The following is a 17,924-nucleotide window of genomic DNA, read 5'->3' as shown; positions in this document are numbered from 1 at the left end:
CACTCACTTGTGCAAATATATATGTGTGTGTGATGTCTTAATAGGTCTCACTCTTGTATCTCAAACAGCTTTGGCTACTGTATACCCCTCCTCTTCCTCACAAATTCACAGATTTTACTTAGGAATGCAAAAGCTTATTTTCCAAGGTAAAAATATTCTTACCCTTAATGCAAGTAAAGCCAAATTGTAAGCAAGCCTGAACCAAGATAAAATTTAGTGGTTATTTTAGGCTTATTGCAATATGCCATGATATCATAAACAGTTACATATTTTGTCATACTTCACATCATATCAGTGGTTATTTTCATTAAACACTCTACACTGTTATTTTAAGGACTACTGAATTTACAAAAATCTTAAACGTCGATTTATTCCTTTCTGTTTGCTCACATTCACTATATACTTTTATTTTCTTCTGAAGAATATAGAGCAGGACTAAAATAATGTAAAGTTCTTAGAGTTTGCTAATAATTTAAAATAGAACTAGAAGAGATAATGCATTAGTCACAGCAGTTTATTTTGAGCTGCTGTTTATACTTGGCCACAGCGCTGCATGTAGGCTAAAGATAGATCAGGTTGAGCGTGTGAGTAAATCCAGGTCATTTTCCTGTCTGTCTTGGTGATCTTTGAACTAGTTTCACTTGTGAGATGTGAGCTGCATTTACTGGTCTGTAGCTCAGTGAAGGGGGCCTCAGAATGAGGCAGATTTGCTTGTGAATGCTACTATCCCTCACTTGGTGGATGGTCAAAATGTCACAGGCATGCATGTGTTTTTCCCTCCAGAGCAAGAGAGGGAATTGTGACTGAGCCATTTTGGTGGTAATTCCAGAAATGCAGTAAAGGCAAAGAGGATGGTGGCAAGTTCAGCCTAGTACAGTCAGATTAGCAGCCTTCAATCTTTTCCTTTGGCAGATTCTTTCTCCCACAGAGGTGGGTATTTCCCTTCACGTGGAAGAGAAGATGGATCTGGTGATGTGGTTTCTACAGCAGGGCCTAGTATTAGACCTGTAAACACTATGTGGCTAACAAAAGGTGCAGGGAGGCGTCCTGAAACTAGGATCTTCATCCCTCCTTTAAAAAGGATGATTGCCTAACCCACTTTCTTCAAGTGCTTAAATTAAGAAAACAATTGTGAGTAAAATACAGTGAGGAAAAAATAAATTACTTTAAATACCAAGTATGGATTCCTGACCCTTTTGTGTTATTTGAGGTTGTTCATATTCTCTTTTATTAGATAAAGGTACTCCCATATTGCAGTCTTTTATCAGTTTTTAAATCAGAAATTACAACAAACTAATTGGCAAGCTGAATAGTTAATGGGTGAAAACTTTATGTTTTTCTGAGTTAGACTTCAAATAGACAATTGCTTTCCCCTCCTTTCTGATCCAATGAGTTGTCATGAGAGGCATGCAGTTTGCTGGTACCACTGCTTCACTGCTTGGTTAAATATTTTACAGCTGTACGGGCAATGTCTTGTTTGAAGTTAAATGCTAATAAGGGTTGCTGTGCTAGTTAAGTAGGATCAAAAGTGATGTGAATTTACTGTGTCCAATCAAGTACATAGCTACATAACCATTTCAATTTAAATGCTGAATATTAGATACAATAGTTAATATCCCTGTACTAGGGTTTTATATTTTCCTTTCACTTTTCCTGATTGAAAAGTGTCGGTATGCCTCTGCCATAGCTGTGGAACAGCAAGAAGAGCTTAAATACACTCTTCACTAGGGCCTGGAGACATGCTGGAAAGAGGATAGATAATTGATCTGCTAAACCTTCTTCCAACCCAGAAGTAGCTACAGGAATACTATTGCTTGTTTCATGAAGAGAATTTCCCTCTGCATCTTACAAGCTCTGTGTCCACACATCTGCACTCTGTACGAGGGAAGGGGAACAACTGAGATTGCTACCAGGCACGGCACACCATTTTTCCAGCAACACAAGTGAAACTCCCTGTGCAGGCTACTGCAGCTGGGAGCTTTCTCTGAGGTTTCCCTGCCCACACCTTTTCTATGTATCCTGCAAATCTCAAGTCATGTACAAAGGTGCAAAAAAATCAGCACAGAATAGGTGTGGAACCATGTTAAATGTACAGAGAAGATGAATGTCTAGTGCATCCTTTGTGGTGATTTTCTTTTGTGTATTACAAGTAAGCCTTGAAGAAAATCGATGTTTTCCCTGTAGGGAAACTGTTATGCTAATTCAGCATCAAGGAGGAGCCAAGAGTGAGGAAACTGGACATACAGCTGAAAACAATGCATAGAAAAAAGGTCAGCAATTCATTTGGGCTTTGGCCTGAGTACAGCTGATCTAACAGTGAAAATTACACAGCAGCATGCTGTGGTGGTGTGAGTCTCAGAGATTTGATAGCTTACCATCTGAAAAAAGAGTCTAAGAGTAGGAGAACTTCCTTCCTTCCTTCCTTCCTTCCTTTCTTCTAGCATCCAGGAATGAAGTTTTCAGGGATAAGATAAGATGGGGAATGTGATTCAGTTCTACTTGACTCCCCCAAACAAGCAATTAAAATTCTGTATTGATAATTTATTGCATACTTGGATACAAAAGGAAGGAATTATTGGCTGTGGAAGTTCAGTTCCCAAGAAAGAATTGCCCTGACGTGAAATTCAAGGTCAAGATTCTGTGTCCCATCAGTTAGGTTTCCTTCTGTAGAGCTCCTCTGAGCTTTGAGAACTATCTTCTCCTAATTTACTTAGGGCAGCTTCATAGTTTCTGTCAAAATTATCATTGATAAAATAAATTGCAAACATGCAGTCTTGCAGAACAGTTTGTTTCCTCTGTCATTCTGGAAAAATCAACGTTTGAGAGCACAGTGGATGCTACTGGACTGTAGGGTAGAGGAAAATAGATTTATGTGTGGAAAATGGGCTTGTGCTTTGGAGTTTCTTTAGATGTCAGATAAACATTGGTTTACTGGAGAAATGAAATTTCAAGGATTTTCGAAAGCAAAAAATGCTGAAAAAAATAATCTTCCCCCAAACCAATGTAATAGACAAAATCCATGGGAAAGTTGTTCTGTTTTGATGCAACATTTTGTTGCTATCCTTGATTTTTTTATTTATTGGGGAAATTTTCTCTCCCTTTCCTCTCCCTCTACAGAATTCTAAGCAATGGTGCATAAAAAAAGTCCCAGATTTGGTGAAGGAAAGACTGCAGAAGGGGCTTTTTAAAAAGTGCTGGAGTCAGGAAGCAAAATGTACAGTCCTTCTGGCAATAGTCCTAGCATTAGTTGCACATAGTTAGAGATACATGCTTTGATCCATTCAGTTTGTTTGAGTGTGGCACTGAGAATACAAACTAGAACTTCCCACTCTGGAAGAATAATTATGGCAAGTACAGAATATAAGGAGACAGACTTAATAGTTAATTTTTCTTTAGTTGATGGTATGCCTGAAGAAATTTGAATAACCCTGTTAATTGCTTTTGGGGAAAGTATTTAAAGGAAAGTCAGCTGGCTATTAAACCAAAAGGTTTATTATAGTATACTTAGGCCTCTGGGCCTGATGAAGTATTTTTAGACATTTAAATGTTTTTGTTTTGTTTTTTCATTAAATCCTGTAGCAGCTCAGAGTAAGCAGAGAATAATGTCTGGGCCATGGAGGAGTCATTAGCAAAAATTCTCCTCGATCTAAAGGGAGCAGGATTGCAATTTATTCTTGCCACAAGGAATTTTTATGTTGAAAAATCACTTTTTATTGTAATTGGCAGAAAGCCTCTTCAGAGTTTCAGTAGCTGTATAAATTAGACTGTATCTACTGTTTCAGGGCAATGAACATTTAAGAAAACTAAATGGAAAGACTTTGGCACTTGGACTCATATTCTCCATTTTAGTAGCCCCAATGGATTGAAATGAGAGCCAAGACTCTAAAGTATGATTACACTATATGAATTTAATAATCTGAAGAAGTAGTATTGCAGTGTAGCTTTCTATTTTTTATTTTCTGATTACTTTTACAATATATAAAAGTTTATATGATACGGTCATTTAATGATATATTTCTAAAAAAGCCTGGGGCAGCAGAAGTATTAAAAGAGTTTGCAAAAGGGCACAGAATGAAAGAGGAGTAGGAACATCTTAAATACAGACAATAATTTTTCCTTTTGAGGGGAGAATAGTACAAAGGCAATGGGTAACCCAATAAATATTACTTTTAATGTTTCCAATCATGAAATATGCCACCGTTACTATTGATATAATGAAAAATAGGACTTTTAAAATTTATTTATGAAAGTTAGTTTTTATGGAAATGTTACTATCTCAAGGGATGCGTATTTGCAGTGGTTGAGTTACAGTTAACTAAGCAGGTAATGAATTTGTTAGGTTCATAAAAATAAGACTTGAAAGCATTTTAATGATGACAGATGTATAGACAAATAAATCATGTAAATAGAGAAATCTTACATTCTGGGTGGCAAAGTATTGCACTGGTTTCTTGGCCTTGTAAATATGGACTTGCTATAAATATCTATATTAATTTTCTGTTGTTTCTTTCTTTAATAACTTCTCTATTCATGTGTCATGTCTGTCTTTTTGATTCTTATGCTGTTTTGTGGTGGTGTTTTCCTTTTTGTTGTTTTATTTCGATTTGGAGTAGGTTGACAACCACAAAGCTTTTCTTCGGGTTCAAGTACCTCCTGAATATCACAGTGGTAATCTGATAGGCAAAGTATGTATCTCTTTAAATCTGCTTTCTATTGGATAGATACGCCATCTTATTACTATGTTTCTAGGCATTTAAAGATGTATAAGGATACTTTAAGAATAGTGTTTGGCAGGGTCTTCCCTTCAAAGTGATTGTAATCTTGGAGTACTCATTCCTTGCAAACTAGATCCTGAGCATTTAGAATGCTTGTCTTGTGATAATCTCTCTTCAGTCTGTACATAAAAATACTGCATATATTCAACTTTAGAAGAGGAAGTATTTTTTAAAGTTCATAGTATCCTAGTCACCTGTAGCGCAAGATGGATAGGAATGTGATATCACAGAAAAATACAGTGAAAACCTTAATTCTTAAGACAACAGTGGATTAAACTCCCTGAACAGTCAAAAGTTAGTGACTTCTTTGAGTGAATGCAGTTCATTTTCTGTTATCATATGTGTTTTCCTTCTAGCTGCTTTGTAAGGTAGGGTAAGCACTCCTAATACTCTTGATGCTTGAGTAAGTGGCAAAATGAACTGCATGGCTTGAGTGAAATAATTAGGCTATTAGCTGTGCAGGCATAATTCCTTCTCTAAAAATGCAGAGATTTTACTCAACACTATTTATTTGGGCAAAAAAAAAAAGCTCTTTAATTCTAGTGTAACATCTCCGTCACAAAGTGACAGTTGCACTGGAATAACTAGCAGTATAGGCTTTTTTAATAAGCCTGTTTACATTATTAAGGTCAAGAGTTTACTCTTAACAGTATTAGCAAAACGTTTAGAGGAGTATTTTAAGCCAAAAAGCACTCTACATTTGGCTTGTCTTGCCTAGAGCCTAAAAGTGGCCTATGTAGGCCTAACTCTTTCAAGCCTTCAGCAAAGGCATGGCTTTGTGCTTAATTCCTTTAACGATTTTTCTCTGAAGAACAGGTCCCTCTCTCAACTTACTTGCAGTTATTTCCTTTTTTTTTTTTATGTTCCCTAAACTTTTGGCTCTTTTTGTGGTAGATTTTAAAGTGTTGTGATTGAATACAAAAGTTACATTGCTAGCATATTGGGCATACATTAGTTGCTGGAAGATTAGCTATTGAGAGCTGCTTTTTTTTTTCCATCTGCTCGTTTTTTGTATTTTTTAACTTAAAAATATCTCAAAATAAGACAATAAAAATAGCTTAACTACTAATCCTGAAATAAACCAACTCAGCATACAGTCTTTATAAACTATGAATTTATAATTCTATTACAATTGAGTCATGATTTTTAGATTATATATATTTGCAGCTAGAATTACTATATATGTTACTTCATACATACCTGTGCCATTTATTCATTATCTTAAAAAGCAGTAGTTGGTGTATGACAGGACAGTAATTTTCATAATTATTAGCTTTTGGTGTCAGAGACCAGCATCCTGAGTAGACAATCTGAAGAAGCAAGGATGGTGTTTTTAGGCATTTCTAGCCCTTGATAGTGTAAGAAAAGTAGATGGACAGAACTGGGTTTTGATGTAACGAAGATATGAAAGACTCTCTTAGGCCACAAACTCTGCAGGAAGGGGCTTTGTAATTTATTGCCTGTAAATATTGGACAGAAGAAGCTAGAAAACTGAGGCTGGTTGCTTTTCAGAAAAGGTGATTTGCTCAGATATGTGCAGGGTTCCTGACTTCTGCACACAAAAATGCGTCTGTCATGGCTAAAAATGTAGTTTTAATTGCATGGATTTCACTATCCAAAAAGAGGCAAGAAATCTAAGTCTAATAGATGAGAAGTCAGCTGAATAAATATAGTGTTTCACACGTGTCATTTAATATTTTTCTGAAAATTGCTTTGCTTTTTCAGTAGATAACTGCAGGTCTCTTTGCGTCACCAGATACATCATACTTGCCAGTTGGATTTATTTTTTTTTCCATTGCAGGAAGAGCTAATTCACTTTTACAGGTTTAAGAATAGAGTTTATACACAAGAAGCTTTTGCATTGCACTGAACTCAGTGTTTATTTTGATGAACCTGAGACTAAGTTGTTTTAATGTACTGGTAGTTTGGTTTGCAAGTTTTCTGATTTTTTTAGTAGGAAGTAAAGATAACTTTGCAACAGATAATGATATTGTTACAACATAGATACTGTACTGTAGGCGTTATGAGGAAGGAATGTGGCTTGATCTTTATCTGTTAGAAATAATTTAAAATTCTAAATCCTTACAGACTCAGATCAGCAACAGGATGTCACTGATACAGGTTCTTATTCCATCTGTATTTTTAGTAACTGCATGCCCTATGTTGTTACTTCCTGTGAACAGTTTATTTCTCTTGTCTAGTTTATTAATGCATATAAAAATCTGCCATCTTCATATCCATTCTTTCCATCATCTTAGCACTCTCCCATTGTTCAAGGTGACTTTAAATGGCTTTACTGCAGGCTTAGATGATATGAAAAAATTAAAGGTATGATTTTGCTCTACGTGTTTGATGCCTTGATATCCCCAATGTGGTGGGTGCAGGGTATTTAGTGGTAGTTGATTGTGTTAGATGTATCATGCTGACCCATGCTTTAGTGCTTCTACCTAGTTATTCTGAAATGCAAAGTTTACTTTTCTTTTAAGCAACAGAGAATTGTCATAGCTCAAAATGGGATGCTAGTGCTTCTAGTAGCTGTGGAAAACTTTGCATTTGTCTGGTTTTTGGGGTCTTGCTCAGGAGTTGAAGACTCTGAACTTGCTGGTCTTGGGCTCTGAAGGGCATGTCCTGTTTCCTCTCCCCTTTCAGCACCTTGATCATGTTTAAACACACACTGTGTGGCATAATAAGGATTTTTGGTTTATACTTCTAGAATTTTATGTTAAAAATCTTACATATATTACAAAACATTTCAAAGTTTGGTTGGTTGGTTGGCTGGGTTGGTGTTTGATGGCTGCATGCAGCAGATGTTTTGTAGGGTCCTCTGGATTAACATCTCCATAAAGACCTTCCAATGCCTGTGTTTCTGTATTTATCTCTCTGTTTGTGGGGAGCTCTGCATCATATCCTTCCTAGCACAGAGTGATCGTAGAGAATGCAAGTATGTCTCTGACCCCCAAAATTTGGGAGCAGAAGGTTAGCTCATGACTGTCAGACCCTATTAGGGTTTGTGCATCACATTAAAAAATTTAACAGTTTCATTGTATTGCTGCTTAACAGATCTGGACCCTTATTCATCACCCTTGTTAATATTTATAACTCTTCTACAGAAAATTCCTTGAATTTAATGCTTGCAAATCTTGTGTTAAACAGTGCATTAAAGCTTCATAGTGCACCAGCCCTAATCTATCTGTTTTTTTCTGACAGTAAAAGATTCTGTGTATACACAAGCATATTTCCACTTTCTTTTGTTTTCTAAACTGTGCTTGTTTTTCTTTTAGGCCTCCAGTGGCAATTATTATTTTATTCCATACATCATCACACCTTCTGCTGACTACTTTTGCTGTGAAAGTGATGCCCAAAGAAGAGCTTCTGAGTATATGCAACCCAGCTGGGACAATATCCTGGGACCACTTTGTGTCCCACTGGTGGACAAGTTTATCAGCCTTCTCAAGGATGTTCATGTTACATCATGGTAATTTTACAACACATATACCTCCAGAACCTTTGATAGTCTCTTTTTAATGTTATGAAAAAAGATGCAGAATCTCTAGTAGCATTGCTTTTTTTATTTTTTATTTTTCACTGCACTTAATATAGCGTTAAAAGAAGCTACTAACTTTACTGCTTTCTGTATCGATGTCCTGCAGCTGTTGCAGTTAACTAACCACGTTATGCTAGAAATTGATTTATGGTTACTTTCTGAAATATCAGTAAGCAGAGGCAGTCCATGGCTAAGGTGAAGTGCTTAAGTATGAATTACAGTGCATAAGGTTGTAATAGGAGATGAGATCACAGCCTCTTCATAGAGCTCAAAGCCAAAGACTGTCCTTTTCTGTCACCAAATAAGCATATATATATGGCAGCAATGGGCAATCAAATATAACTTCTGTGGTTTGGTTTTTGTTGTTTGTTTTGTTTAATATTAGCCTTCTGAGATCACCAAATAAACATGATACTGTTCAGCCACTTCTACAAGGGACTGTTGGAATTTTGAGGACTGGGGCTGGAGGTGGAAGTGTCTCTTTCCCAGTTGCTCACCCTGTGCTCTGCAGCTAGTTTGGTTTTGTTTGTATTTCTGGAAAACACTGGGAGAGATATGCTTCTAGGTTTTCGTTTTCCTGGTGTCTGAAGCATGAGGTAGCACCGAGGGCCCTCGGATTTCTTTCTCTTTCCCCACTGCCATCCCACCCAAGTGAAAGGCTCACCTGAAAAACTCCTTTTCTCACGTGGTCCCACCCTTAGGATCCCATAGATGACCCTGCTGACACAGACCTTGTCTCTTACACCTCCCTGCATGGCAGGTCTGCTGTTCTTTGGCACCTTGCTGGGCAGCAGCTGGAATATTGCTGGCCTGAAGAAGCACAGGCTGCCTCCAGCTTCTCCAAAACAGTGCTAGAGGGGAGGCTACATGCAGGCAACACAGGCACACTTTGAGGAAAGGGACAATAGGAGGAGCAGAAGCTCTGTGAAGTTGGTCGGCATACAGGAGAGATGTGGTCAGTGGTGTGGACTCATGAAACTGGTAGCACAGTTGGTCCTGGTAGTAGTAAATTTTGGTACTGCTTAGCGTTTGTGTCATTGTGAAAAGATGCTCTGGGCACCAGCTGTCCAAAGCTACCCGTACACTGTGTCTCTGACATTTATGACCAGGGTTGTGGGTGATTTTGGTTTGGTAATTGCGTTGTGAAGTCCCGCAGTAAAGCTTCATTTCTCTTGCCCATTTTCAGGCTGAAGTGCCTGAAAGAGGCTTTTGTATAGCTGCAGAATTGGACACTGTTGTGGTAGATTCCTGTGAAGAGGAAGATGTAGCTAGATGATCCCTCATGCCTGCCAAAAGCTTGGATAAGTTTAAAGAGGTTAAGTGCTGGGTCATTCTTGAAAGTGAGACTCCCATTCCTAAATCATTTGGATACTTTTGAAATACATTACCCAGTATCCCCCTGTGGTTTGGTTAGCACAGGAAGGACTAATTATCATTAGCCTGGTTGAAGGCAATACTGGTTAGAAACCTGAGATTGGAAATCCATGGTGAATTAGGCCTAACCTCCACTGACATCAGAACAGCTATTATAAGCTTTCCAATAGCGCTTACTGTGACCTTGTTGCTTTGCATTATAAACATCTTACACATTTTTTATAAGGTATAACGTGTATTAGACGGGGTTTTGTGATGTGTAGGGCTTATGCTAAGCAAAGTTGAATACTTTGCAATACCCATTTGTAAACAAAAAAAGCATTGCATGCACTTGAGTATCTGTCAGGTGACATCTGCTAACTTCCAAACTATAGACTCCACAAGCTGCTCCGCATAAAGTTATCTCTAAGTAGCCTGTCCAGGTCATTTATAACTGTCGTACTGATAATGTATATGTGATTTTGTATTGTACAAAAGCTCTGGTGTTGTGTTGTGCACTGATTTTAGTGTAAATAAGATGCTCTTACTGGGGGCTTTTACATAGATCCTGCCCACGTTATGTATTATGTTTACCAAACAGAAAGCAACAGCTTTTGGTGGCCTGTGTTTGGTTTAGTTTCTTTTTTTTGAAAGCCTCTTTCCTCCTTTTGTGATAAAATCATGTACCTCCTCTTTACATCACACTGGTCTTTCCTCTCTGTGTCGCTGTTATCCAGGTTGCTGCCTTCTTTAGGATACAAATTACCACATCTGTCACGATCAGTAATGCAGCAAAGAAATGCCCCAGTTTTACTGCGTTGATAAAGTTATCTCACAATCCTGGTTATAAACGTATCGATACATAGCCCCACAGTCTGAGGTGGGGCAAGGTATAATATTTATAATGAGTTAATGAAAAATGTGGAACCATTTGATGTGCACCTCACTCTGAGGAAATGGTACTTTTTATTAGAAATTAATTTTTTTATTAGAAATATAACCATGCTTCATAAGAAATATCTAACAGTCTTCTTCCCATATGTCTATCTTCTATTTCTTTAGTGCCTATTACAAAGAAACACTGCTAAATGATATTAGAAAAGCTAGAGAGAAGTATCAAGGAGATGAACTGGCTAAGGAGCTGGCCAGGATTAAGCTTCGTATGGATAATACTGAAGTGCTGACTTCTGACATTGTCATAAACCTGCTTCTTTCTTACAGAGATATTCAGGTATGTTCCTAAAGACTAAGGAAGATTATTTTACCATGATATTTTGGCTGTTGTTTGTTCTTCTATACTTCATTGTTTGTTAAACAGTGATTCAAAGCTGACACCAAGTTGTTACATTGGTTAACAGTTTGACTTGTCTGTTGGGTCACATAAGGGGCTTTAGACTCTTATTTATTTTGCCTCTGAACAAGAGACACAGATTAGGTGATTACCTGAGGTCTCTTCCTTTGTTTTTAGTCATCTTTAACCTCCTAAAAAAAAAAAAAAAAAAAAATTAAAAGAAAAAATTTCCTACTGAAGCAAGATGTTTGCTTTTCCCTTCCTTCCCTCCCTTTCCTCTCTCGCCCCCAAAGTCAGATATATTTAGAAATTAAGAAAATGCAATTGTTGTGACCATTGTATTGGCCAGAAGTGCCCAAGTTGAGAACTATCATTCAAAAAAAATTAATTTTTTTTAAATATAACTGCACCTTTTTCTTTTGATTTTATTTTTTAAATGAGTTCTTTTGCTAAAACACAGCCTGCTTACTGTATTTCCAACCTGACAGTCTGTGTGCTTGACGTCCCTTTTAAAATATATTTCCAACAATTCTATGGAAATTTTTTTCCATCAGGAGCTAAGTTGGTTATTTCATAAGTATAAATGGGTTGTGAGAGCAGTGGGTAACCACATCATCCTGCAGTACCCAACTTTCTATTCCAAGATGTGTATTTTCCTGCACCACTTTATCCAACTTGATTTTGATTGGCTCTGGTGATCATTTGCATTCTTCTGAAAGGTATTCTCACTTGAGAAATGTAATCATCTCAAAACATGTTTTGAACAAACCAATTAAGTCATGTGAGGCCATTTGTGATGTTAGTAAACCCTCTTCAGCAATGTATATGTGGGTTACCCCTGAGAAACCAAAATGAATGCACAACAAGCTGATATACTGCAGAATGAACTGTGCTCAAGTCTGCAATGACCTGATGAAGTGTCATTCATCAGAAGTCCTTAATGAGACCTGAAAGAGCCAGACTCATCACCTCTTCTTCCTGGTGCTGGGAGTGTGATCGATCAAATTGGCCAGAAGGGTTCAGTAATTTGGGCAGTGGCATTGAGGTGAGGAAGAGGCAAGTACTGACATGGATAGACAAAATCCCTGTTTAATTCCTTACGTGGAGTTTGTGGCTTTTTCACTGATTCTTCTAGGAACAGTCACCTGAGATACTCTCTAGCAGTCATGATACATTTTAGTTTAGTGATGCTTTCCTCTGCTTTCAGTTTCTTTATTTTCTTTCTCTTTTCTTTTTTTTTTTTAAATCATACTAGGACTATGATGCTATGGTGAAGCTGGTAGAAACACTAGAAATGCTTCCTACCTGTGATCTGGCTGATCAACACAACATTAAATTTCATTATGCTTTTGCATTGAATCGGTAAGAATGATTGATTGAGGTCGTCTCATTTTATTGTTGTTCCATACGGGCTTATATATGAATTTATGGTGCAGATAATGTCAGATTCTTTTCCCTTTCTGCACACACCGATATTCACCACAGTCATCTTTCCTTAATCCCATACTTCCTGTGCACGGGGGAAGCTTGTAACTTTTGAAATGGTTGTTTTCCAACAACCATCATTTTGTCAACGACCTGATGAGGGTGGATCTGTTCCAAAGGCCATCCGAGTAATTGCAAAAGACTCCAATGATACCAATGGGTTCTTGGTCCAGCTGAGATTGTTTATTCTGAGTCACTGATTATTCTGAATGCCTTGAAAAGTTTAGCATAATAGACTTATGGGTGAGTTATTAAATTAATAGGTAACAAGCACTGCTTGATCCATGAATACACATTCGTGATACAGCTTCTTTGAAAGGCTGAAAGGTAATCCGGACCTACAGGCACATTACTTGATTAGTAAGCACAGAAATATTATTGAACTCTTCTAGTTAGCTACAGATTTCTGCAGTGCCTATCTATAGTAGTAACTTCATTTCTAAAGAATTTATATTAAGATTGTATTGTAGAAAATAGATCTTACGCAAATGAAATCACATGTAATAATGTAACTGGTTAGATGCAATCCACGTGCTATTAAAAATTGCCACCTGCAATCTAACTAAAAACTAGCACAGGGCAGCGTCAGGATGGCATACATCAAAGGGATTAAGAACTTAATAATAGATCTAGAAAAACAGTTCCTTTGGCATTTTATGGAAAGTGGTAATAAGTCTGGTGCCATTTGACAGTTTCATCAGACTTAGGAGTAAATGCAAAATCATTGCTCAGAAAAATGTTGGATATCACTGTGTCAGTTCTGTGTCAAAGAAGAGTCTTCTCACAGCATTTTATAGACTGTGATCAATACAGAAAAAAAAAATTCTCATGCAACCATGTGCAAGTTCATAAATATAGGAACAAAGAACACAGTATACACCAACAGGAAAGGTCTTAGAAAACAGTGATTTTTGAAAAGGATCTGGTGTTTTGTTAATAGGCTGAGTGATCATCTGAGTAATGCAGTGGCAAGTAGCATGAAGTCATCTTTGAAAGAATGTAGTAGTGAGTAATACAGAGTATATAGAGTATACAGCATAAGTGTGACTGATACCATGAATAATTCTAATGTCCATGCTTTTATGAACAGCTAGCTATAGTGATGTTTTTTGAAGGCTGGAATTAAACCTATTTAAAATGCCTCAGAGTTCTGAGAAGTGAATTGATTACAATGAGAATTACTTCTGTGGGAAAAAATGTACCAGGTGCCAGACAATGCCCAAATCTCTCACAGAAAAAGATAACTAGAGCCATATTTGGAATCTTAACCCAAATTGAGATCATGACAAAGCCTTTTTAATAATAATAAGGATAAATTATTAATATTTAGATCTTGATACCAAATATATGAATATGGTTACTACATATAATTCAGCTTATGTAGGGTTTTTGTTTTTAAGATTGGACGCGAAGAGAGGGTATCTTGATTCTCCACTCCTGATATCACAGACCATTAAATCTTAGCTGATTAATCATCTACTGAGTCTGTTGTTTCGCTGAAGTGTATTTTCCAGAAGACCAAAATTTTGATCTGAATATATGAAGACAGAGAGGATCCATTTACATAATTTTCAGTTTGCTCTGGTATTTATCACACCCAGGGAAAGATGATTTTTCTCATTAGGCTGCTTAAAAATAAAAGGAAAAAATGCACTTTCAGTATAAAATTTTTAATGTACCACACAAAGCAATATTTTAAAGTAGAAGCCAGAGTTTTGACATTACTTTAATTAAATTATGTAAATTATAAACCATGTTCTTGGCTGCATAATTATTATTGTTATTATTGAATATTATTGTTACTATTGAATGATATATTTTTCCACCTTTTTTCCCCAAACCCCTAAAAATTGCAGGCTCGATCTTATAAAGCTTCTGAAATTCAAGTCTCCTTAAGATATCATACTGAGAAGTGGTTTCAACAAAAAGGATTTGGCCCTATTTTTCAGAATTTTGTCCAACTTTTTATTATTTCAGGAATTTAACTCAAGATGTTTAGATTTGCCAGTAAGAATAATGCTAGGGTCATGCCCTGTCCTTAGGAAAATACCCTTATACGATCAGTTTTTAAAACTTTTTCATTTAGATGTGGATAATAAAATTGGCAAGCTCCTTTACTGTTTCTGTCTTCAAATTCTTTGTATGTTGAGTAGCAGGTGAACCTCATGCCATTAAATCTTCTGTTTTGGCAATGCCAGTAGTGCCCTGGTAAGACAAGACAAAATGAATGGCTCATGAACTTTCTTTCCCCATTAACAGGCTTCGTTAAATTGATCACTAGTCTGAACCAGCATGACTATCCTTGTGTTCTTCCGGGAACAATTTAAACATTCTTATGGAAAGTTTTTTTCAGAAATAAATGACCACTTTTCCATCAGTAAGAATGCAGAATTTAGCTTCTACAGGTGTTTTTGCCTTCAAGAAACAAAATGATGAAAAAAAGTCAAAAGTTAAGACTTGAACATTTTCAGAACAAGTCCACTTAGTTTAAAATGACCCCTAAAGTGTTGCTGTTAGCATCCTACTTCCATGGGATTTTTAAATCACTTATTTTTTTCTATTTTAAAAAAAAATTCGTTTTAGCAAGTTCTATCAGAATCTGTTTATAAAAAAGTGTTTTCACTTAATATGCTATTAATTTCAGCATACCGAACAGTATTAACGTTGCTTGGTACAACTGATTGAGCCTACCAGGAAGAAAATACATCATAAGCAAAACAGAATTAGCAGCTGTAAGAATATCTGACCCTGCAGAAGTTAATGTTTGCTTAATCACATTACGAAGGTGTACCAGAACTGTGATCGTAATCAACAGAAAGTCTTTCGCTTATTTCCTCTTGGACTCTGTAACTGGGTTCTGCTGTCAATTAATTTCCCGTAGCATTTTCAAGTCGGTGTCATTGGAGTGCTGCACAGAGCTAGCGACGTGGCAGGCAAGCGGCAGAGGATGGCTTCTGGGGGCTTTGCTGGTGCGCCAGGTGGACACAAACCCAGCCTGAACTGCAGGTGTGTGCGGTTCTGGGTCCAAGTTAACCAGCTGTGGTAAGGAAAGGGATGGCGATGTTTTACTTTGGACTCGGCTCCGTTCCAGCCTAGCTGCATGTCTTCTGGGTCAGAGCCAGCCGGGGTCTGACCTCACTTGGATCATGAGCAAAGCAAGCCCGGGCCTGCCTGCAGAGTACTGTGCAGAAGTGTGCTAAAGCAATTCCTATTATTGTACGCAGGGGAGGCAGGCATTTTCATGCTGATTTCTGGTACCCTGATTCACATAGGGGGTTTTTAAGCACAGCCCCTCTCCAAGATCCTGTCTTCCTCCCTGGTTTCCATTTCAGAGCAGACCATTGAGAGCATCTTAGATCTGTCATGTCTTACGTCTAATAATGGAGGCTAATAATGGATGTTTGCAGGCTTGTGCTTATCTCCAGGCCTGGGCTATCTCAATAGGTCACCCTCCTGGCTGCTTGTTTAGAAGTCTCAGGGAGCAAAAGGCCATTCCTCTACCAGTGTCTTAAGCTAATTAATTTTGACTCCACACACAAGCAGAGCAGAGTGCGCTCTCTTCTATACACATGCAGGTGGTAAGAAGTTGTTCCTTGTTGCCTCCCAGCTGAGATTTAGGTCTAATTGTATCTTAATTTAGGCATAGAATGGACCACATTTTTAGGTATAAGTTCAGCCCAAATGTGCAACGTGAATGTTCTCAATATTTGTATTCATGGGTTTGGTATGAAGTAAGATGCTGTGTAATTGAGGGCTGGGTGTTTCAGATGTGGATGGCTGTTTGCTTCAGTTCATGGGTATACCTAGCCTGGGAGGCAAGCACTGTCTAAGGAGAAGATGAGGTATGGGAGCTGCCATGAAAGGATGTTCTTAAAGTTCCAGATTCTTGAAAGCTAAGAAATTTCTCAATTAAGATTGCCATTTTATTTCCTCTGTTTTAAATGCGTGTCTAACTGAAGGCTGTCTGATTTTTTTCCTTGAGTGCTTTGCCTGGTACGGTACACTGGTATAGCTGGAGGTCTCAATATTTTGTGTCGATCTGCTTGTTAAAGATGTAATAGTTCCATCTGATAAATAAATACACATTTATTATATGGCACAGCCCTCCACCCCACACGTGAAGTATCATTAGTTCCTTATGGGTTCTTTCATGTTTATTGTTGCAATACTCTAGTAATATATCACCATATCATGGAGAAATAGAACAATGGTGCTTACTTACATTTACAGGTGTGGAACTAACACACAGATACATGAAGTCCACTAATTAAAGGTTCTTAGCTTGAGGTGTCTACAGTGTGGGTTTTTTCTTTTGAAGTGTAAAGCATGATGAAATGTATTTAAAAATCCCATTGTCTTCAGCAATAAATGGAAATGCACCTTTATTAATTAGCCTTCGGGCTCTCAAGCTAGCGCTCCTATAAAATGAGGACTGCATGTTTCCATGGCAAGTCTTTGGGTTGAAGGGACCTACATAAAGCTAGAAGACAGTCATGCAGGATGGCCTCCAGCTGTCTCAGGTGTATGGTGGTGGTCCTTTCTCCTGCAGCTCCCAGCCTTGACTCTACCTGCATCCCAGCTACCCAGGGAGGGGCCTCAACACCAACAGCGAAGCCAGTCCATGGCAGAACCTCACACTAAAACCAGCTCTTGTATGAGATGACCAGTAGCTGTGTTTCCTTTAAACAAAAAAACAACCAAACCGAACAAAAAACACATAACACCCTCCCCCCACCCTTGATCACACAGTTTAATTTTACATTGGCAAGTACACATATGAGGCCTGAATTTATGTTGTAATGATGACATGAATTTCTGTTAAATTTTGAGGGTTTTGCAGTTTTAAAGAGTGTTCATCTGTGTTGTGCCATGTTTGCATGTCACTATGTTTGTTACTTTTGTCCGCTCTGCTTTCCTGTGTGAGTTACGGCTATAGTTCATGGGACTGACTTAGGTTAATGCTGCTGGCCTTAGGACCTGGCTCTTGCCAGGTGAGCTCTTTCATGTGATGCTCTTATAGCTGAGGTCTGCCAAGTGCTTTTAGTGACGAATTTCTAGATTCACACACAGAGGAGCTGGTCAATGATCCTTTTTTTGTGGAAGCTTTCACCCTGGGATTTGATGTTTTACAGAATCTGAATGTATGAACACATCCAGCTACCCCTCCAACAAGTAATTTTCCTGAATATCTAGTGCAATGGCTGTCTTTATTAATGAAACGAAGGTAGAAATACTACCTGCATATATGGCATGGTGTTAAAACTGGTTCTCTAGTATTACAGCTTTTTTCTTCCCCACTTTTTTTTCCAATTTAAACCCCCCAAGATTCTGCTTAAGGGAGATGAACGTATAAAGTGATTTAATATGCTTTATTAATGTATTACATATGCATATATTCATACCTTTTGTGTTTGGAATCACAGTATTTCAATGTTTTAAAGTACATGTGGATTAATTATAAGCAACAGTTAAATTT

General features: G+C 37.6%; 1 protein-coding gene across 9 annotated transcripts in view; it reads left to right on the top strand.

The window, feature by feature from the left end:
• Positions 1-17,924, top strand: part of MAP3K15 (mitogen-activated protein kinase kinase kinase 15) — a 100,027-nt gene that overhangs the window by 21,565 nt on the left and 60,538 nt on the right. For 4 of the 9 annotated variants that reach the window (XR_012651222.1, XM_075033394.1, XM_075033395.1 and 1 more), the window contains exons 4-7: positions 4,614-4,685; positions 8,057-8,250; positions 10,735-10,903; positions 12,219-12,325. Coding sequence is in view for 8 of the 9 variants with exons in the window: in XM_075033394.1 (XP_074889495.1) it covers positions 4,614-4,685; positions 8,057-8,250; positions 10,735-10,903; positions 12,219-12,325 (542 nt within the window). In the remaining variant the exon portion in view is untranslated. Of the gene's footprint in view, positions 1-4,613; positions 4,686-7,052; positions 7,104-8,056; positions 8,251-10,734; positions 10,904-12,218; positions 12,326-17,924 lie in introns of those variants that run through there. The other 5 variants (XM_075033396.1, XM_075033397.1, XM_075033398.1 and 2 more) reach the window with 2 other exon arrangements.

The sequence above is a fragment of the Buteo buteo genome, chromosome 8 (genome assembly GCF_964188355.1).
Source record: "Buteo buteo chromosome 8, bButBut1.hap1.1, whole genome shotgun sequence".
Taxonomy (NCBI): Eukaryota; Metazoa; Chordata; class Aves; order Accipitriformes; family Accipitridae; genus Buteo; species Buteo buteo.
Note: the sequence above shows the minus strand (reverse complement) of the source record. Positions and strands in the feature narration are given on the sequence as shown.